Raw genomic sequence first — 22,653 nt, forward strand, 5'->3', positions numbered from 1 at the left:
AAACCAAACATAAACTGAGATACATGTTGACTATTCTGAAGCTGAAATACATACTTCTATTCAATATTGTCCCAGGATGGCTTTGATCCCTACACTCCTTACTGTTGGCTGCTGTTAAATTTGGAGATATGGAAGTTTGTTCCACTCGTAAGAGAATTGCTAGTGTTGGAGAAAGTGTTTTTTTTTTTCAAACTAACTTGCCTTCACATTATTACTCACCTCAGTAGTACAGAGTTAGATTACATCGTAGCTGTTTAAATAAATGCTTTACAGCACCTCAACAAGCAAAGACATTAAACAAGTTTAAAATGTCACCGCTCTTTTTAACAGTGCAATCAGTGTAATACATGTAAAGGTTATTTTTATAAAAATATTCTAACAGCTTAGAATATGTGCAGATCTCTATGCACATATAGGCTTTTATTTTGAAGATGTAATCCTCTTCAGTGCACCTGTTTCTGATTCTGGGTTGCAATAGCAATTTTCCAGTCTTAAAAATACAAAATAATTGTAAATTTAAAGAGGTGACTATTTAAGAAAACATTGTACACATTTAAAAACCACAAGGTCTATTTAGTAAAAAAAAACTGAAATAAAATTAAAATAACATAAAAAATAAACTCTGGCATTTCAGAGTTTAGAGTATGGAGGTTGAAAATATCTTCCCTGATGCCCTGGATTAGAGCATTGGTTACATATGAACCTAGTGTAAGACCTAACATTGTGAATTTCTGTGTGCTTTCCTGACTACAAATGGATGTATCCATGTGGGTGTGCATCTATATGACTGCATATGGCTCAGACATACTTGATGCCCTGTTGGACTTACAGACATCACAACTCCTGTGGTGCCAGTCCATCTGTGTTGAATGAAATGACTTCCCTCACCAGTGAATGACAACCTTACTTTTTAAAAAAAAATTCCAATCAGAAGCAGGAAATCAAATGCAGAGAAACATTTGGCTCAGGCCTACCCTCCGCCCATAAACCCAGAACAGTCATAAGTAGCAGCCTGGCCAGACTCAAGTTAATACCCATAGGACTTTTATTTAGACTAACTGTAAGGAAAGTATTCCAGGACTCTGTGAGAATCCTGCTAATGATGTAGCAACATTAACAAGGCTGAGTCTGACGGTAGGCCAACCCCAACTGGCTGTGTTTTGGTGGTAACACTCCAGCTCACAGGGATGACATTGTGTACAGGACATTTTACATTCTTTGTCTGTTCACTGCTGCCTGTGTGAACTTCGACAGTAATGAAACTAAATGTGTTATTGTGGTGGCACTGCACAACACATTGTGGTAAAAACTAGATGTGCGGCTCTGCTTGTTCAGTGGTACGAGCAGAGTTAGCCATATTTCAAGGAAGACACACACACATATACACACACACACACTCACAGGCGCTCACTGGAGGACTCAGATTTCGGTGCAGGTTATTGAAAGGGACAGGCGTGCCCCTGAGTGCCACACGTGGGCACCGGGTGGTCAGAGGAGAACAGAGGTTGGCAGGACCCAACCTTTCACTGCCCAAGCTTTCACTATGGAGATAAATCACCAGCCAGGCTTAGCAATGCCCTGCCAGGGCCTGCCCACACACTCACTTCTCTGTGTGCAAAGTGCAGACTGTGCTGTGTGGAAACTGTGCTCCTGTGTGCGTAGTGTGTGCACGAGCGTGCGCGTGAAAAAGTATGTGTTCACGTCCGTAAATATTAATCCTCCGGTGTGTGTGTGTGTGTGTGTGTGTGTGTGTGTGTGTCTGTACTGTATGCATGCACGTGTTTCTGCGCAGTGGACAGAACAGCTGGTTCCAGAAGGAGGTCAGCCATTGTCAACAGGAACACAGACTTGCATGTTTGTCTGTGAAAAACAAAGAAGTCTGTAGTCTTCTTGAGTTACACGCTGGAAGAATGTGCATTCTGTATTGACACAACACATGCGCTCTATGGACATCTGCACTGCAACAGAAGCCGACAGCGCTTCTTTGAAACACATCACTCTGTTGTGCTGCTATATTTTTTTTCTTCTCATTTAAACATGTACACTGTGAGTGTAGAAAGAGCTGCTTTATGTAATTTAGTATCCATATTTACACAAGCAGTCATCCAGAGAGCATCAGGGAGGACAAGTGTAAGGGCGGAGGATAGGAGTGCCTGCAGCCTCCAATCCAGGTATCCATATATAAATAAATGAGTGAAAGGAGAAAGTGAGATAGAAAGAGACAGAGAGAGAGAGAGAGAGAGAGAGAGAGAGAGAGAGAGAGAGAGAGTGAGAGTGTGTTTATGTCATGTGCTTCTTGGGCAGCCTCCTCCATATTCATGCGTTTCCCTGGGGACCGGTGGATAGGCTATTGTGGGAGAGCACAAGCAAAAAGACAGGAAGACAGAGTGAGAGAGATAGGAGAGGGAAAGAAGGTGTGTGTGTGTGTGTGTGGGTGGGTGGGTGGATGCGTGTTGGGGGCAGGGGCTTGTGTTGGAAGGGTTGTCTCTGTTGAAGTCTGGCTGGTCCCCAAGGACCTGGGGGCAACGGAGCAGAGCAGGTGGAGGGAGGGGAGAGGGGTGAGGTGAGGGGTAGTATCCTCGGACAGGTACAGGAATGCCCAGTGGGCAGTCTTCCAGTGCCCACACACACACACACACACACACATATAACACACACAATCACACGCTCTCAGACATTCCCTTTCTTGTTTTCTTGATAATTCCACTGTTACCTACTGTGTAGATAACAGTTAAAACCATTGAGATGACCCCATTTCCTATGAGAAGTCTGAAAAATATGTATTGTATTTGCATTGTGGGAAACCCCTGTTACAGGTGACACACATACGTACATTCTCTGTTGTACGCATAAAGAGAAGCGGATGAAGAGGTTGAAACAGAGCAACTACAACAGAGGTCAACTCTGTTTAAAATTGTTCTCAGCTGTACTTCCTATTTCTCTCTGCTGCTGCTTTGGGAGACGCAATAAGACACATTCATACAGGGCTCAGGGCAGTGTGAATGTGCCTCTGGGCTCACATGCAAAAATGCAACAAATTGATTCTCACACAACAGCTACGATGCACATAGTTAGAGATAAGGTGTTAAGATAAAGACCCACAATACATTGTTTATGTGAAAACAACAAAACTTTGTGCTTATTATTTTCTGCTTACTTTGCCACATGTTTGTTCCATTATTTGATAAAGTTATTCAGCTGAGCTGCTGATAAAAAGGCAATCTCTAAACATAACTTTTTCATGTTGTAATTATACATACACGAGACTACTTTTTACTGTGAGTGTCAACCAGTCAGTCCCTAGTTGCATTTGCATGTTATATGTTTTTAGCTGGTTTAAAGGCACAGGTTGAACACTGTGATCTTTTACTGTGTATTTACACATAGAGTAGACCTGTTGATATATATAGCACCATGGTAGTAGCATCTTTCAGGAGCTATTCAAAATAGACCAGTGGTGGTGAAATCTTTTTAACCCACTCCTTCAACTCCTCCTTCAACTAAAACATGAAAATACTAAAGATGAGGAAGTTTTTTTTTTTTTTTTTATAGAAGATAGAACCTCTTGAAATTGCGGCTTGCGTTTAGGGATACAATTAGTGATTTTTACCAGTGAATTTAATTAATTGATAAATCACTTAGTTCCAATATGTAAATAATGAAAAATGCCCATCACAGTTCCCCAAAGATTTTCAGTTTATCATGACATAAAACAGTACCTACATTAGTGAAGCTAACTAGTAAATGTTTGACATTTTTTCTTGTCTTTAACAATTAATCGATTATCAAAATTAACTGCGATTAACTGCGTGATTGCTTCATTTTCCCCTGCTGAATGATGTGATTTTTCAGTGGTGACTAATTCCCTCATAGGGATCATTAAAATGTGATCTAAGCAGATCTTGAAAGTGTTAATCTTTGTTGCAGTGGTAAGCACTGGTGTGTAGTGTCTGTGGTCTAGTAAAAACTGAAGATCGCTAAATTTGTATGAATACCCAGAATAGATAAAACCAGAAATCTGTCACCAGGCTTTTGAAGTGGAGTAGCAGTGACGACGGAATTATCACCAGCAGAAGAAAAGCAGTTACATTAAAGAAGTTAATTTATATGAGTAAAGACTTGTCGTTTATTCTTTGTTTTAGAAGCTGTTGTACTCAGACCTTCCTAAATTATATCATAATCAGGGAGTCACTTCATGGATGAAGTCAGAATGTAAACATCCGCCTCATCTGCTTAGTGGCTGAGCTCAGAGTGTTTCCACTGTAAATCCTGGCACGCACACACACACACGCACACGCACACACACACAGACACACACACGCACACACACACATCTAGAGGACCTCAGATTCTAGATAGTTTTCTACATTTCTCAGTTAGATTAGTAGATTGCTCAGTAATATCATCACCTATTCGTAATAAAGCCTCGCAGTCTGCCTTCAGATTTCTGAACACACTTCTCTTTTGACATCACATTGCTGTGTGGTATTTTCTGAACTTAGTTGCATGCAGTAGAGAGAGCGAGAGAAATGAGAGGGGAGGTAGAGTTCACTTCATATCTGACCCGTGTGCTCATTTCCTGTACAGCTTCAGATTGGCAGTAGGCCAAGAGCAACAGGTGATCTGTATGTACGTGTGTTTTTTTATGTAATTCAGTGTGTTTGTGCAGCCTGTGTATACGCACGAGCCTTGATTGCGCGCCTGTATCTGAGTCTGTGACAAATCATGCTTCGGTGAAAGACAGGAGAGACAGGAAGTGGGCTGTGTGTGGTGGCGACAGTTTGAGTCAGACAGGCCCCTTCAGTGTCCAACTGGAGGGGTCTGTCTGCTCCTCTTTCAAATCCCTCTGACACGACCAAAGCAGTTCCTCTCCTGCTCTCCCTTCTTCCCCTTTCCCCCTTCACCCTCTTAACTTTTTCTCAATATCCACAACAGAGACTCTGAGACCTGAAAGGAAAGCATTTGTGCTCCTCCACTGCAGAGAGTTAGTTAAATATATCCAACAGATATTACTCCTCCCCACTAGTAAACAGAGATGTTCTTGTTTTCTGTCTCTACATGTATCTTTCTCTGTCTTGCCAACTTGCTGTGTGTGTGCAGCAGTCATGTGTTTATCGCTATGTGAAAGGTGCTCGCTGTTTCTCACTCATCAAGTGCTGGTGAGACCATATACCACCACCTTTCTTCCTTCCTTCCTGGATTTATTTGTGTGTGCGTGTTTTTTATACAGCATTATATTCACAGAAGTGATGTGTAAGCAAATTTCGATTTAACACAGATTTCGATACCAAACACTGACAAGTCACGCAAAAAGCACACACTCACACTTTGCTACAGGGCTTCACTGTTAGCAGTGACAAATTATATAATCAGCTGTGATATTGATTACTTATTGGAGAGGAAATGCCGTGCCAAAATATATTGATGTTACATATAACTCAGGAGTCATTAACCTCACTGAACAACATTGAAAAATTAACAGTTTCCACCTTTGATTGATGACAGTCTGGGAGCAATATGAATACCAGCCTTCTTACCTCATCTGCTTCCTCAAGTCATGATGCAGCAGTGTTGTACTGCCACCTGCTGGCAACGCTACTGTTCTGCCACCTTACATGATGACTGTATGTGTAAGAGTATGCTAATGTTTATAGTATACTGCATTATGGTATACATTTACTTGCATTTCTCTGTAACTGAGTTCACTTTTTCAAAACTCTTCTCAAAGTTCTCTTTACCAACTCTTTTGAAAATGATACTGTAATGTACTTTTGAGTACACTTTGTCAGTTTTCCCCTGTGAATACATTACATACTGTTTAGAACTAGCATGTAGTATAGATTTTGGACACACTGACATAAGGCAAAGTTATTGTCAATCTAGTAATAGGTGAGTTTGACTTGACGTGACGCATGCTGGGCTTTTGTCCAACTTTCGCTGGCGCTGCACAATGTCACCCTGTCACATGACGTTAAAACCTCACGAGAAAAAGGCGCCTGCAGTTTTCTGCTAAGTTGCTTTCCACCGACTGCACCAAATGGGTACCACCCCGGTGACCACAGCATTTTGTCCTGATTGGCTGAAAGGTTTCACCGATGCGCATGACGTGTAGTACGTTTTTATTCTATGAATTTCAGCTCTGTTATCTCTTATATCCTTCTGCTACCTAATTTTTTTTTTTTTTTTAATATGGGCAACAACGCTGTAGTTTTAATTTCCCAATGTAAAAACAGTTTATTTCAGGAGTTTGTCAGTGTAAAACAAGTGATGCCCTTATGGGTCATTTTTTTATCCTGACATATTGAGGGGAACACTCGTATTTTTGAATAAAAACCACAGGACAGATGTGTAGTTTTTCCACAATGAGTGGGATATATTTGATGAATTGTGTGTGTTTACAACTGGTAAAAGGCAAACACCACAAGATCAGCCGTTGTTGCGAGCTCAGTCACATTATAGGAAGCGCCCAGAATATTATCCACCCCAGCAGTCACAGGCAGTTCACGCTGACCCTAATGCTTTTCTCTCAATTCTTATTCTCCTGTTGCAGTTCCATGTCCCCGTTCAGTATTGACAGCATACGGCGCCCCAGGAGGTCAGAATCACCAGATTCCAAAAAGAGAAGAATCCACAGATGTGACTTTGAGGGCTGCAATAAGGTTTACACCAAAAGCTCCCATTTAAAAGCACACAGAAGGACGCATACAGGTTAGTAAAACGGACTGTATATAACTCATGTGTTGTGTTTTTATATTACTGCAGTGTCTGCCACCTTCAAAACCACTTTTGAGTCTAAGCCAGTTTGAATAATTTGTACCCTAAAACTTTTAATCTGGGCTGCATTAGACCAATGGCCAATCCCATATCAAGACTGAGACCAGGGTAATTTGAGTAAAAGGACAATGACGGCACACACTCCATTCCAAAAGCCAAAATAGTCATTCAAATATAAATGTAAAAATGAACTGTAGATGTAAACCTACCGTATCTGTGACTGCTCAGTGCCCTGCAGCTTTCAGCATCTCTGCAATGAGTTGCCTGTGAAGATATTTTTCATGTTTTCTCTCTTGACTGGAGAACAAAGGCACTGGAGACCTTGATCATGAGAAATCCACTGAGGTTGTCTGACTTATTCGGATAGTGAACTGATGATCATGGCATGTTAGGCTCAAAGGAGAAAATTGGAATCTGAATCTTAGAATGGTGAATCCTGACGTTTTGCGAGAGCAGTCTTCAGGCATTAATGATAATACTGAAGTGGTCAAAAATCTCTGTTCCCCATAACTGTTTATTCTCTTATGTATTTACTTAAGAATGTTATAAAACCATCATATTACTTGTTTACCCCACCCCATTTTACACAGTAACAGTAATACATAGCAGAGTTTAACAGCACAGAGGAGACAGAGCTACAGTCTTGTTTAAAAGGGATCTTTAATTAATGACACTGTATAGACAAGTACAACCATACTTTAAAAACTCTATGTGATAACTTTCTCATAGTGAAATATTAACTTTTCACATTTACCAGTATTCTAGTTGACTCTTTACAATTACTTCCTCTGAACTATAGTGAATTGGACTGAATGCATTTGCTTGTAATCTATAAAAGTGGACAACAAGTTACCAACAGGTAACAAGTGCAGACTTTTCAAATCAGTCTGCACCTTCACTGCATCACTATGCAATGGTATTCTAACACTTGAGATATTTGTGCAGATGCATTATACAGCTGGGAGGGAGAGTTTCAAGTCTGCAAACTGATTTTCAAACCTTGTGGAGCTGAATGGAAACCACTGGATGCTTGAAAAATGTGCAGCATGCATTCAAAGATGGCCAACAAAAATGTCAAGTATACAGTATGTGATATGCAGTTAGAGAGCAAAAAAAGTGCACACGCACCACTAGTATGGTCATTTAACTAGACAATGAGCTGTCATTAAGGTGCTATGGAAAACTGTCACCACACTCTCAGTGTGTTATGGTGACAGATAGCTCCATGTTAAAAGCATTTATGCCAAATAGATTAGAGTGTATTGTACAAGCAGTGGTAATGTTTGACCTTATGAAATATTAGGATTATAGAATAGCTATTGAGTATTTATATAAGATATTATAATATACTATAAAGGCATTTAGTTATTCTTATAAAGCACATAGAGACTCATAGAAAACTACAAGTTGTTAAATGTGCGCTGTTTTTTTTCTTCCTCTCCAGGGGAAAAGCCATACAAATGCACCTGGGACGGCTGCACATGGAAGTTTGCCCGCTCCGATGAGTTGACGAGGCATTACAGAAAACACACAGGGGTCAAGCCCTTTAAGTGTGCAGACTGTGACCGCAGCTTCTCCAGATCTGACCACTTGGCTCTGCACCGACGGAGACATATGCTGGTGTGAATCAGACAGAAAGAGATATGAGAGAGAGAGAGAGAGATCAATGGAACAAACAAACACACACACACACACACACACACACACACATTCACACACACACACACACACACACACACACACACACACACACACTCATACTCAAACAACACACACACACAGGCAGCCGGGGGAGCGGGATCTCCCTATGAATGTTTTTCAGCTGGCCTGGACGCTTATACATACACATGTAGAAACGCACACACACACACACACACACACACACACACACACACACACTCTCATCCGTCACAAGGAGAGAAGATGTAGAGGTGCACAGAGCTTGTGGAGCACAAAACAGGGTCACTTCTGGATCCTCTTTGGGTTGGAAGGAATAGACGGCAGGATCTTTTATTGTCATTGTTTGGAATATAATAGGGAACTGTCTTTTACAGCACTGTTCATAAATGTTTCACTTTGATTTTTAAAATGAACTCGCACTCTTCATTTGGACAAAAAAAAAAAAAAAATGCAATTGCAACTGTCTCTTTTTCGGTATCTTTCTTTTCATTATTGTTCAAATGGCTGCTTTTCCAGCATTCATAATGTGAAAGACCCCATTGTATGGAATGGATTTTTCTGTGTGAGCAGAAAGAAGTTAGGCCTGGAAAGGATTTGGGCCTAGTTGGAGTTAACGGGCAGTATTGTTTTCGCCGTGCCTCCCTGTGAGTCTAATTTATGACCAGCAGAGGACGCCGTTTCATCACAGATGGTTTCCTTTGCCTGCTGGAGTCTGCTGTTTTGTCAGGGGCGTCCCCGCACAAAAGCTAAAAGGAGGGCTGGACTTTCACCTTTTCCCACAGCCAGCAAACAACAAACAGCGTGACTCGAATGGCCACAACCTGAATGGATCAACCTCATCAACACCTCCACTGTTTCTGATATTCATTGCTTTATTTCGAACGATGAAAAATGGACATGCATATCATCCCACCAGCAAAGAAACACACCATTTATGACTCACTCACAGGGTCGGATTACCCCAAATAACATCAGTGCTATTCTTTATGTTGAGCCTCTTGAAGTCTTTGGTTGATTTTTGTGCTGTGATTAGCAATCAGTAAAGTGCAATCTTAAAGGATAAATATACTTTCAGTATGACAACGTTTTGTTTATTGAATCTTGCTTTTTTTTTAATGCCTGCTTATTGCTTATGTTTGACTCAGAAAAATACAACCCCTCATGTACAGTGAACTTTGAAACAATCAGAGGAGATTTTCAGTATGTGAAAAAAAAAAAAATAATAATAGAGGCACCTTACAGACTCATGCTTTCATTCTGTCCTGAACTATCTGTTTTTATTATTCTGCTCTGTTTTCTCAGCTGGGTTTGACAGTGAAAGGAATTTGTGTTGGTGGTTTTGCACAGCAGCACTTGACCATAAGCTGACATTGACACCGGCTGCAGTGTTACAGGGATGGCGTGGTACCCGATGTACAATACAGAAGAGCAATACATTCTGAACAAAGTGATAAGAAGGAACGTCGACCTCCTCTTTGTTCTATCTGCTGATGTCAATATGCGAGGAGGGGTTTCTAGCCGGGCCAGCTCCTCTCTCTGTACCATGACTCCCCTCTGTTACCCGATTGGTTTGTAGCTCCAGCACAAGACTCTAATCTGATGTGTCTCAGTTAGTGAGTTACTAAAAATGTTGTTCTTTTTTCCTTTCTTTTATTTTGTTTGTCTCAAATACAGAAAGTCACTTGAAATGTCATCACCTCAGACCAGATATATGTTAAGATTAATATCTGATTTACCTGAGATTTGGCTAAATAAAATGCTGAAAAATGGAGGAATCACAAAACGCACACACACATAGTACATAGTATATATATATATATATACACACACACATGTATACATTGATGAATACATTATGCATGTGCTGTAAGGCTACATTTTAAATGCAGTTACTGGCAGATACATCTCTTAGAGAACATCACTTAACCTGAATCAGGAAACTGAATTAAAAAAAAAAACATTTTTTATAGTCATAATAAGAGACAATTTTGCAGGTGTTTCCAAAGCTCTTATGCCGAGGAAGAGCTGCAGACATAAACTCAAGAGTATCAGGCCAACCCATATTATTTGATAGTGCTGCTAAATGTATTTATTGGACCGAAGCCAGTAAAAGGAAATGGTAACCTTTTTGATAATAGCACCTTGAAAACCATACACCACACCCTCATGCTTGCACACACACACACACACACACACACACACACACCTGCACACTTGCAGTGAACGTCCTCACTCTCAGTAAAGTGGCCAAATCCAGGAAGTCATTTTCACACATGCACCCAATGTATGTGACACCCCTTTGATATAATGGAGAATGGTAATGTATGTTATCATTATTTATGTATATTGTTTGTGCACAACGTCATTATGCCCAGTTGTATTAACATTTTGGCAAAAGCATATCAGCACCTTGTTTGTTTTGTTAGTATGATTTTCAAATTATTTTATTTCAGATGTGGATTTATAAACAAATAATCATCATCATATTTTATCATCCATATAATGTATAAGATCATTTTATGATTGAGGGGCACTTCGTCATTGCATTTAACTCTTTTTCTTCTGTAAAAAGGATCTTTTGAAATGTTGTAATATATGTGATAGTGAAGATAAAACTTATTACAAAGTTCTACAGCCTGTATATACATTGGAAAAATAGGGCTTTTGATTAGTAGATGCAGGAAATACATTTATACATGTAAAGTCTTTTTCAGAGACTGTAATTTATCTAATTTGATATACAGTGAAATGGGGCTAATGGTATTCATCATGTAAATTATCATATGTGGTGTTATATAACAGTTTGCTTTTTTTTTTTTTTGGGTTTGTAGTTAAAGTTAAGTTCATGATCAAATCATTTTTATTCCCAAGGCTGAACCAGTGTTTGCTATAATCAACAAATTATTTATATACATCGACCGTATTAAGGTACTCAAATCCCTGTGTTGCTATTTTGCTATACCCGGACAAAAAATTGTATTGCTCAAGCACATATCAACAACACATGTACTCTTCTATTCAGTATATGACGTTGCATGCCTTAATGCACCACTTAAAAAAGAAAAAAAAAAAAAATCAATTAGACTTGAAGATGGTGTCTCCACAGGACAGGGTGTATTGTATTTCCCTTCAGCATCTCTTTCCTCATTTTAAAGCATAATTTTGTAACGGTAACCAGGGTCAAAGTTATGCAATAATAATGAATAGTGCCTCATATCACAAACTTGTAATATCACCTGCTCTGTGCAGGGTTTCGATTACAGCATGTGTGCTCAAATTAATAAATTTCAAATGAGAAACCATGAATTTTGGAAAAAGCACAGACAACATTATGCAAGTCGGACCTCTAATGTTTAACTTCTTTTTCGCACTGAGCCTTATGCCATTGTGTCAAATGCAGCATCCTCCCATAACACTTTCACAGGCTGTTTATAGCACACATTATTACTTTGCTTGCAATAAGTCACTTCCTCTAAGGGGAACAAAACTGAGTTACAAAGGCCTCTTGATGTTTCAGCCTCAGCACATTAATTCAACATAGTGATTCCATGGAAGATAATGAGGAATTGTACTCATAGGAAAAAGTCCTGTGGCTGGGATTCCAGCTGTAGAATGATGCCTTTGTTTATGAATACTGATCTTACACTTTCTATCGGTTCAATATCTACTTTACTTTCTGTGTAACATCTTTTGATTTCCTGGTTTTGAAAATTTAAGTAGTGAAGCCAATGCCTATGTTTCAAGTTTGCTGATATTACGTACAAGTAATCGTTGTTCCTGTATTTATGTAAAGTGAGTGTAGTGTAAATATATTCAGATCTTTTCATTCTTACCGTTAAAAAAAAAAAAAAGAATTGTGATATTGCTCAGCGTCGCTTCAAAAGGGAGATTCTGCTCATGGAATTCCGCATCTGTAAAAGAAATTTTTAATCCTGATATTTTTCAAAAACTTCAAGAACAGGTGTCCTTTTTTTCTGTTACACTTTTCTTTTCTCCAAGAGTTGTTTAAGTATCAAGTCAGTGTTTTGCCTTTTTCTCTGTATTTTTCATATGGATGGAGCTGTGAAATTAAAATAAGTTCAAACATATACATGTATATTAATATGAATGGAGGCATGAAGGTTAATAAAGTTGCATTTTGTATGTAATGCACTGGTATGGAACTAGTTGCTATCTCTGACTGAGATGGATGGCATGTGGTTTCGATGTCACTTAGACATCTGAGTTCTGTACTCACATTCACTGGCATTCAGAAACCTAATCTTGGTATTAGGGAAGCCATTTTAAATGATAGCTGATATACAGTATAGGACCTTGTACACAGACTACATCTGATCACTACAGGAAGAAGAAAAAATCTGGTACAACCGTAGATGTACTTGCTTATTGAATTTATTATTTCATTCAAAACCTTTGGTACCTGAAATCCTCTCGCGCAAATTCAAACATCCAAATAAAGCATCATGTACCTCTCTGTAATACACATTGTTTGTCGCTATTATCTAGTAACAACAGAGAGTGGTATTTTAAGACTAAGAAGGTATGTATTAACAGAGCATGTAGTGAACACAGTTTCTGAGAATGGGTTGCACTTAAAAGAAAATGCCCAGGACATCCTGTACGGTGCTCTATTATAAATGGATCTGGATGAATGTTTCTGTCTGCCAGTAAAGGATTCCAATGATTACAATAACAGGGTTTCAATTCCCACAGCACTAAGCATTTCGGTGCGCAGTATATCACATGAGTGATTTATCACTCATAGCAGCATATGTTGTGTAGGCTATACTGTACAAATAAAAATAAAGTATAGTGAGGAAGAGCTTGAAGCAAATAAGAGTGACAGTATAGCTCTCCACACAGGGAACTTCCTCCGCACTCAGGACAAGCTCAGACATCTTCTCTGGTTTGTACAGCTTGTCCTGGCACCATTTCTATGAATCATCTCAAGGACACTTTCCAAAAATTGGAAAAACAAATGAATAGTCTTGATTACATAGAGTAGTTAGTACAACAATAAGTACAACTGCGTTTAGGGTGTGACCCCGAATAATTAGAAAATGCTGCAGGTAAATCACGTGTTGTTATTCCACGAAAGAACCGAAGAGAACATAAACAGAAAAGATGATCTAATGCTGGGAGATGTGAAGGGAGAATAATATTTGTGGACCAGTTTTGAATTTAAAACTGCAGAAATCAGCCAACTTTTGTTCAAAGTCCATGCAATTATCTCTTCCATTCTTCTTTCCTTTTGACAAGTGGCTGTCTATCATTCCTCCTTCTTTTACCAGCATTTACAACGACACAATCACTGTAAATGAATCTTTTCACACAACTTTTAACTGTGACTGCAAATCATTGTAATCGGGGATGATGCTAATCGAGCTCTGACATCTGAAACTGTCTTCTTTACTAATTAATAATACATTTTAAAAAAATATTTTTTATACAAAAAGCAATGCTCATACAGCAAAATTTTCCTTTATCACGACTGATATACCTTCTCTACACTAATACCACCTAGGTTCCCCTTTAACAAAAAGACACTGTGTATGGACATGGACATAATTAAATACTGTAAAGGTGTGAGGTCCCAACTGTGCTGAAGAAACGTTTTCACACAGAAGGTCAGCACTGCTGTAGTCGTCTAAAATCCAACAGCTGAATGTTTGTTTGTTTTTTTTAAAGATAGTGAGTATTTTTAACCTGGAAACACACAGATGTAATATTTTAAAAGTCAGACACCGAAAAACATTCAACATAATTATAATATTCAACACAAAACTTTTATTTGCATTATGAGAGTCACATGGCGTCATAGCACATTTGATCTGTTTAGGTTACATCTTCATGTTACGAAGTTATGACACAAAATATTGTAACACTTTTCATGTGTGTCAACCATGTCAAAATATTTGTGTGTGTATATGTATTTTAAAAGTATTGCAATAATTCACTGGCACATACTCCACTGAGCTGCTACTTTGGCTGGAGAGAGTGACGACAGTGTAGACTGTGACAATAATAATAATTCTGTAATTTGATCCTTCTTAGACTTTGCCAAGAAATAAAAATAAACAGTCTCTGCAATTTAAAAGAAAGTTTTAAATCTTTCTACACCCAAAAAACAATAAACGGACTTGTATCCTAAAACAGCAGACACAAAATATATACATCTTAACACATAATAGAAACTTTAAAAATCAATTTTGTTCAACCAGATTATGAATAAATTTGGTCATAAATAGAAATTGATGTATTATGGAAAGAAGGAGGGGCAGCCAACATATAGAATTGTTTTGGCAGAGTAGAGTACCTGATAAAAGAATATTGTCCCAACGGTGCAGCTTTGTTTTTCATTCATTCCCCCCCAAAAAAAGCAGTTAAAGGCACTTTGAAAAGGTGTTTGAATGCATGGATAGCGGTCAAAGAAACCAAAAGCTTTCTCAGGTGTTCAGACTGGCAGGTGCTCAAAAAAAAAACAAAAAAAACAGGTCTCTTTGAAACCACTTTTAGGAAGACAAATCATCAGTGATGATGATGTTGTAATTCTGTTATGAGCAGAACAAAATATCTAACGTCAGGACACATGATTTGCAACCAAAACTAAACCAAGATGAACTAATGTCAGCTTGTCTATCGTAACAGCTTCTTGGGGGAAAGAAAATAACTCTGGCCTACTTCTGAAATGTCATGTACTATAAAACTGTCGTAAATTATGTCTGAGCGCTTCTCTTATACTACCTTGTGTAAAAAAAAAAAAAAAAAAATCTCTGTATCTCTGACTAAAACTATTAAGCACTTTCTGTAACGTCCATATGTATGTTAAGTTATAAGGGCATAGATATAGAACATTCACAATGCAGTCCATACCACTGTCTTCTTCTCATTTCAGATAAATACAGACTTTGTTTTGCTTTGAGTAAAGTCTTCCTCAGTGACAAAAGTATCCAACGACTCTGGCAGTGTTAAAGTCAAGCTGTAAGCACTGCTCTCGCCACGTGGTTCACCAGCTTGCTGACGGTACTCATCCCAGTGTTCATCCACTCCTCCCACCTTCCTACTGTGTCCTCTATCAAATCCACAACTCGTTTAAGTACAGATCAACACAACCTTTGACCTCCCAATTCATAACAATACTTGATCTCCCTCAGCACTTACATTATGGCAGTTTGCTATTTAAGTTAATTTAATAAATGCCCATGTAACACATTATAGATATAATCTGTACAATGAAAACCTTTAAAATGAAAGAGTGATATTTCCTGAAAAGTTGCTTATGCACTTTGCAGTAAAGCAAAACCAAATGAAAATAAAGGCTTAAAAAGGTTAAACATTATTTCGTTGTTACATTTGGCTAATGGTTTTTGACTGACACCTTCAGGAGATGTCCCCAAACACTGGGCCACACACGTGGGAATAAAATAAGGCATCATAATCTTTTTACAATAAAAGAAACAATTACATGTGGGCCAGCGCTGCTAAGAACACCTTCCACTGGGAACTAGGTGGAATAATCCACAGTTTTGAATTTGTCTGTTTGCTGATATGTAAGTGTCAGTCCTTTGTCCACGTTTACTGGAGAATAAAACGATTGACTTTGTTTGCAGGATGGTGTGTCTAGCGCTGGTGTCTCTTCATGTGCAGGGCCAGGTGGTCAGAGCGGGAGAAACAGCGGTTACATACTGCACACTGGAAAGGCTTTGCCCCGGTGTGTTTCCTGAAATGGCGAGTCAGCTCATCAGAACGAGCGAAGCGCCACTCACATCCCTCCCAGGAGCACTGGTAAGGCTTCTCTCCTTCAGCAAAAAAAAAAAAAAAAAAAAAGAAAAGAAAAAAAAAGACAACAGACAGACAGCACATATTTAGATATATTTCCAGTATTTAAAAGTACAGAATGTTTTCTTCATATTGCAAAAAGTCTGATGCAGTAGTTTTGACGATGTAAAACACTGAAACTGTGCCTCCACCGGTGAGCCATAAATCACAGAGTGGCCTGTCTTTCTCCCTGCCCCCTTTATGAAAGCTGGAGGGTTTATGTGATTTGACAGCAGTGAGATGTGGGCCAGGTCTGTCACCTGACAGAATGCATCTGCATGCCAACTACATTTTTTTCTGCCTGGCAACATCATCACCTTCACCCCAAAATAAGAATGCAACTCAAAGCGTTTTACCTGTATGGGTCCGTAGATGGGCTTTTAAATGAGACGACTTGGTGTATACTTTCTTGCATCCTGCAAAGAGAGAGAGAGAGAGAGAGAGAGGGAAGAGAGAATTTATTAACTTATTAAGTACTTTCATAATATGTTTTAAAACTGTAAAAGAATAGATTTGCAACCAAATCTAAACCAAGATGAACTAACGTGAGCTTGTCTATCACAACAGCTTCTTGGGGGAAAGAAAATAACTAAGAATAGAAGAGTCACCTGGGACGTCACAGTGGTGAATCCGCCGCCTCTCCAGATCAGGATTATTCCTCCGATTGTACTTGGCTGGAGCTGACTGGGCCAACACTGGGGACAGCGGGCCAGCACCAGGCGTAGTCTGAACCGGTGTCAGGCTTGAACGTTGGACTGGTCCAGCACCTGGACTTTGGACTAATCCGACACTGGAATTTTGGTCTGGACTTTGGATTGGAGCTACACTGGAAGTTTGTCCTGGGTCAATGAGATTATGGGTCTGAAAAGTTAACTTAGAGGCGATGCTGGCTTCGTAGGAGGGTGGTGGGGACAGATTGTGAAGGAGCTCCTTCCCCCTGTCTGGACTCGGGGGCTCCGAGTTTGGCGGAGAAGGTGGCAAGTAGGTCGGTCTCTGCTGATGGCCTATGTGTCGATTAAACTGAAAACATTCACTCTGAGGACTGCTTGCGGGTTTCTGCACTGGGCCTGCTTGGACATTCCCGTTGGGAAGACTTCCTGGGGCCATGGGGATGGAGTTCAGCTGCGATCCATGAACGAGCTGCTCCAAATCAGAGTTCAAAAGCTGAAACAGGGGAACGTCCTGGAAATCTGGCACTTCCTGCTTTATGAAAAAGTTGCCGCCTGCCGTGTCGGCCGCGCTAAGAACACCTGAGAGCGTTGGCGGCACTCCAGTGCCCTGGCAGGTGGGGTGCATCAGGGAGTGTGACGGCTCAGTTTTAATCTGCCTCACAGTCCTGCAGAGGCCAGGGTGCAGGTATGTGACGTCAGGGAGGAGCAGGCTCATGTTGACGCTGTAAGGAGAGGCGAAGTCTTCTGCGAAAGGTGGCTCTAGCATCAGAGGGCCATCCCTGCACAACATTTTGGAGTTTACTAAGTCCTGCGGGTGCGGTGACAGGTAGCTGTCCATCTCTGATTTACCCTGAAAAAACAAAAGTAAAGGAAATGCTCAGGTCAGCCGTGGATAAGTTGTGTCTGTTAATCCAATAGCAGTGGTGTTAGTAGTATTGATTCAGGCTCTCGGATGGACTCCTGAAAGAGCCTCATTCTGAGATATTTCCTTTACCACTTGATAAAAGATTTGGATTTATAGTCAGCACTGAATTTGTCATGGACATTGAACCTCTCACAGGTTCTTTTTACCTCTCCTTGTAAAAATAATATTTTCCAGAATGATAAGACATGATAAGAAAAAAAAAATATCAAAACTAGCTGCTGTGATGCATTTGGGGGCCTGCACTTGTGCCAACACACTGCCACATCAACCCCCCCCCCCCGCCCCCCCTCTTTACAAGCAGCAGACGCCCTTCTGAAACGCACCAGCCTAGGCTGTTCGGAAATACACGGCTGAAATTAGAACATCCAGTTGCTCTGCTGCAGCGCTATGCTCCTCTTCCTCACAAGTTTCGGGTGGGTGGGTGAGTGGATGGTTGGGAGCCGGGCGTGCAGCGTTTTCGCCATCCCAGCCATGCCCCGCTGCTGTCGACCCCCCCCCCCCTCCTCCCACGGTCAGTTAATGTCAGCATCAACACAGAACATTCAAAGCTCAGGATTTCAGTCACGGGATGGAGCAGCGGCCGTAAATATTACAACGAGTAGCTACTAAAACACGCAGGCCTACCTTGAATATGAGGCTTCCATCTAGAAAATGAAAAACAGCCTGTTTTTTTTTTTTTTTTTTTTTTTTTTTTTGCTTTGATCAGCAACGTGCAATCTCTCTACGTCAAAACCAGCAGACATCAGTATAAACACTCGGATGCTCTGAGGCAGATGCAGAAGAAGAATGAATATGCAATCTCCCCCCTACCAAATTGTAATCATGAAAGGAGGAAGTTCCCGGGATGGCATCCCTCGTGTTGCAGAGCACTTGTCCACGATCTTCACCTCTCAGACCGTCGGATGTCAGTGGTGCGGCGGTTTTGTGGAGAAACTGCGCGTCCTGCCCCGGAGCAACCCAAACATTATTCCTTACGGCAGCGGCCATAAAAGCAGAGGTACTCTCTTAAACTATCCGAAATCTTTTACGAATAAATTAAGCATATGTATTCGTTTAGAATTATTATTAATTTTTTTTTTTTGTTTGTTTGTTTCGAAACAATCCGCAACCAGCAAAGCAGCGGCTGTCAAACGTTCATTCTCCCCCTATTTTGCGCTGGCTTGTCAAATTACGCAACTGCGTGGTATCAGCGCGTCTGCAGGGCGGGGCTGGACATGTACAAAATAAACAGGACAACCGGGCTATCGGGATACACCTAGAGTAATGAATACTGTGGTTGTACGACGAGATGAAATGGCTGAGGAATAAATAGAAATAACACTAAACACGAGGGGAGTGGGGGGGGGGGGTTGAGGAAGATGAACGTGTCAGGTGTTGGTGTTCATAAATGAGCAGCTCATTCACAGACTGCAAAATAAAGTGAGTCACTGGTTTGATCAGTGCAGTATTCCTCAGGGTCATGTTGAACAGGCTGCGTGCCTTCTTTCACTCTGTCAATGACTTGTGATTTGTCAAAACTAGTCACCAGCCTCACATACTTATGAGACCAGAAGCAATAAAAACAGTTTAATGTAGCTTTTTTCCCCATTTTTTTAAAATATTTTTGATTAAGTTTTCTTTTTTTCTTTCTTTTTTAACAAAGGTGATTCAGTCCTTTCTGACCTCCAAGACTTCTGCGGACAAATTAAACCTGATTAGTTCTCTGTGTCTCACCTGCAGCCACAGAGAATCCAGTTTGAACAATTTCCCTATCATTTTTTTTCCTTCTTTTTTGATGCAGTTTCTTTGAGCCTCCAGCACACTTGGGTCCTGGTCTGGCATGTTAAAAACGCCACTGCAGTGCAGCTGTCTGTCAGGACTGCATACTTGATGCCAACATTCCTGAGCCAGCAGTGAGGCCTGCGCACATATAACTGGCAGTAGATGTTCCCATCAAAATAGCTCAGCATTTCATCCAAATACATTATGTATCATAGTTAGATTCAGCAGTGATGATCTGATCTAAACCTGCCTGCAGGAGTTTGAACATTGTCCTCTAAGAAACCAAACTAAACTGCAAACGCTGCATTCATTTTGTGCCTGTTTTACACCTTACTTACCTTTTGTCGTGACCTTGTAGGAACTTTGACATGTGATGTTTTTATCCGTCCTTTTGTGTTCTTTATATCCTCAGGTATACTCTAGATATTTGGCTCAGCAGCGGAAAAGAATCAGTAATCCAACCTCCAGCCCTCTTGAGATCACAGTGACAGCAGCTTTATACCTCAGCTTAACAAAACAGAATTGACTTGTCAGGATTTAGGTTTTTTTTTCCCACACAGGTGTATGAAGTATTACCCCACGTCAGTGATAATGCTAGTGCGACATGCTGGAACTGGAAACACAGGTATGACACAACATTGGCACGGATGTGGAAGCTGAGCAGCAATTCACCACGAGGAAAGAAAAAAATCAGTGTGTGTAAGGATGTTTTTTTTTTAAATGTGACATTTACTGCCACTCCCATCTATGTTTTTCTCCAGGCGGTTTTTGTCCTCTTATTAAAATATTGTAACCGCACCCACTGTAGGCTTGACTGAACACGTTTGAAAAGTGAATATCTCTGAGGTTAGACAGGGACATATGTGAAGTCTAAAGATACTGAAAAAATGTTGACACAGTATGTATGAAATGACATTTTATCAATTTTACACAGAAAATTCATATTCACCTGGCGCTCTTTATTGGTATCTCTGTTGTTCAGGCCCCTCAGCTCTGAAATAAGGATTTTTCCTCTAATAAATTCCTCCTCCAAACTGGTCTGCTCCAAACTTCATCATCTCATTTCACCTCATGTAGTTTTACTTTCTTTTTTTTACTATGTTCTGTTGTATTATCCTTGTTATGCTGCAAAACACTTTGCAAAGTTATTGTTTTTGAAAATGTACTGTCATTATCATTGGATATTGCTATTGGTGTTCAGTTTATTAAATTTTGATTGTGTGATGATGATGATGATTATTAAGGATGGCATACATTTTAAATCTTAAAACTTCTTGTATGATCAGAATGAAGAAAATGTTCTTGTATTCATATTTTTTCATGACGCAGTAAAAAAAAAAAAGAAAAAAAGAAAAGAAAAAAAAAATACTGAAACATATTCAAACGACTCTTGATCATCCAATTAGGAGCTGACTGATTGCTTGTCATGTGCTGACCTTTCAAAGTGCAATTTAAATCCATGGATGTCTCAGCTCCAAGAGGAGCAACTGTCATTCTTGGCCGTGGCTCTTCCTGTACGGCGAATGTGAGCCGAGCCCTCCTCCATATCCCCTGTATTAAAACCTCACAATATGCCCAACAACTGCACGGCGGAGGAGAGAGAATGCATGGTATGTGCTTACAGCATCACAACTCCTCTCTGCTCTCACATGGACTAATATGGCCAACCCAAGGGGAGATAGGACAATAAGCACATGCAGCACATTGCTACTGTCAGCACAGCTTTTTTTTTATTTTGACAGGGTAAAATAACTTTCAGTGATGAGATCAAATTGTTTGGTATGTCTTGTTTGTGAAATGAATATGACTAATACTGTGCGTTTGTGCACAGCTGCCCTATCTTTGTTCGTCTGCGAGTTATCTTAAATGTTATGACATTTAGTGTAACACAAGAAATACAAACAAATCTTGCGTGTGCTCTATATTTAGTCTATCTTCAAGCAGGTGCTTGGCACTCCCAGCAGAGGGCAATGGTCAGCTGCAGTTGAACTTCATTTGTGCATTTACGTACTGTAGCTTTGTACTGCTGAACCATCAAAGTAAAACTGCTCTGCATTCCAGTTTTACACTGTCTATAATTACCTTCTATAGCCAGTGAATGGAAACAAGCAATTGGATGCTTTTTTTTTCATGCAATAAACTAACACTTTGATTAAGTGCCATTAATTTTCAAATTAAATTTGGTTGTCTGACTGTGTTCCTAAAGACACATACAAGTTAATTTTAAAACACTGATTATATCTATTATAAAATAAAATCTTGATATATGCACTGATAGAAAGAGACTTATTTTAAAAAGCCTGCTTAATACATATTTTCTTTGGCTTTCTATATTTTCTTTAAAACCTCGAGCAGGCACTCAGAATTATAATTTACTTGATGTCTGCTTTACAAAGCCTGCCCTTGAAAGAATACAATCAATAATTTCTTCTTTGGCTTTATTATTTTGTCTCAAGTTTGGCTGTGTTACAAGCCTGGCTTGTTGACTCTGTACAGCATTTATCTGATCTGACACAGTTTCATTAGACATTAGTAATCATTTCCATAGCACACAACATTAGAGTACTCCTGTTTGTAAAACAGCAGATGAGGCTAATGGCGTTCTCTGGGGAGAAATTCAATATAATTCGTTAATTAAATGGAATAATTTAATTACAGTAACTTAGAAAGCATTCATCAATATAATTGTTTCTGGAGCCACCATTATAATTGAGGTTTAAGTGAAAACAAGTCCGTTTCTAATGTTGGTAATGTGCTGACATAGTTCTCCCACCCTCTATTTGTTCCTCTCTCTGATCTTCCACCATGCCGTTTCTCCACAGTGTTTTCGTTTGATAGCCAGCCATACCACATCAGCAAGACCAAAACATTTATTACAGCCATTTAATTTAACCTCTCTACAGGCACAGACAAGAAGACAGAGATGATAGCACAGCCGCACTGAAAGACACTCGCTGTTCGCCTTCTAATCTGATCCTCTCTGTTGCCCTTTCATAAAGACACCAGAGTATTACCCTGACTCCA

The 22,653-nt window shown here is 39.8% G+C and overlaps 2 protein-coding genes and 1 long non-coding RNA gene across 5 annotated transcripts in view; 2 read left to right on the top strand and 1 right to left on the bottom strand.

Annotated features, from left to right (window-relative positions):
* The window catches only part of klf12b (Kruppel-like factor 12b), a 40,286-nt gene extending 25,339 nt beyond the window's left edge, over positions 1 to 14,947 (top strand). Inside the window, exons 5-7 of the mRNA XM_018702721.2 lie at positions 4,605 to 4,611; positions 6,551 to 6,708; positions 8,219 to 14,947. Coding sequence (XP_018558237.1) covers positions 4,605 to 4,611; positions 6,551 to 6,708; positions 8,219 to 8,400 — 347 coding nt within the window. The 3' untranslated portion in view covers positions 8,401 to 14,947. The remainder of the gene's footprint in view (positions 1 to 4,604; positions 4,612 to 6,550; positions 6,709 to 8,218) is intronic.
* On the bottom strand, positions 14,219 to 20,107 carry klf5b (Kruppel-like factor 5b). Of its 3 annotated transcripts, none has more exons than XM_018702787.2 (4): positions 19,968 to 20,107; positions 16,881 to 17,793; positions 16,629 to 16,688; positions 14,219 to 16,253 (listed from the first exon to the last, which is right to left on the bottom strand). In XM_018702787.2, the coding sequence occupies exons 2-4, from the start codon at positions 17,779 to 17,781 to the stop codon at positions 16,075 to 16,077; spliced, it is 1,140 nt and encodes a 379-aa protein (XP_018558303.1). In that variant the 5' UTR covers positions 17,782 to 17,793; positions 19,968 to 20,107; the 3' UTR covers positions 14,219 to 16,074. The 3 variants fall into 3 exon arrangements, with proteins under 3 accessions (XP_018558303.1, XP_018558301.1, XP_018558302.1); XM_018702785.2 differs by lacking the exon at positions 19,968 to 20,107 and adding an exon at positions 18,679 to 18,855; XM_018702786.2 differs by lacking the exon at positions 19,968 to 20,107 and adding an exon at positions 18,493 to 18,563.
* Positions 18,728 to 20,124, top strand: LOC127142706 (uncharacterized). Its single transcript, XR_007813672.1, has 2 exons — positions 18,728 to 18,865; positions 20,042 to 20,124. It is a non-coding gene; the product is annotated as an uncharacterized LOC127142706 (long non-coding RNA).
* The last annotated feature ends 2,529 nt before the right edge of the window (positions 20,125 to 22,653 follow it).

Source organism: Lates calcarifer, linkage group LG1 (genome assembly GCF_001640805.2).
Source record: "Lates calcarifer isolate ASB-BC8 linkage group LG1, TLL_Latcal_v3, whole genome shotgun sequence".
In the NCBI taxonomy this organism is placed as follows: domain Eukaryota; kingdom Metazoa; phylum Chordata; class Actinopteri; family Centropomidae; genus Lates; species Lates calcarifer.

Bases quoted from the DNA above. Each gene is read 5' to 3' on its own strand.
- klf5b (XM_018702785.2), bottom strand. From the start codon at position 18,855: ATGGCCGCTGCCGTAAGGAATAATGTTTGGGTTGCTCCGGGGCAGGAC. The intron at 17,794-18,678 runs GTAGGGGGGAGA...TTGTTTTTTCAG, and splicing joins CCTTTCATGATTACAATTTG to GGTAAATCAGAGATGGACAG. The intron at 16,689-16,880 runs GTGACTCTTCTA...CTCTCTTTGCAG, and splicing joins TCACCACTGTGACGTCCCAG to GATGCAAGAAAGTATACACC.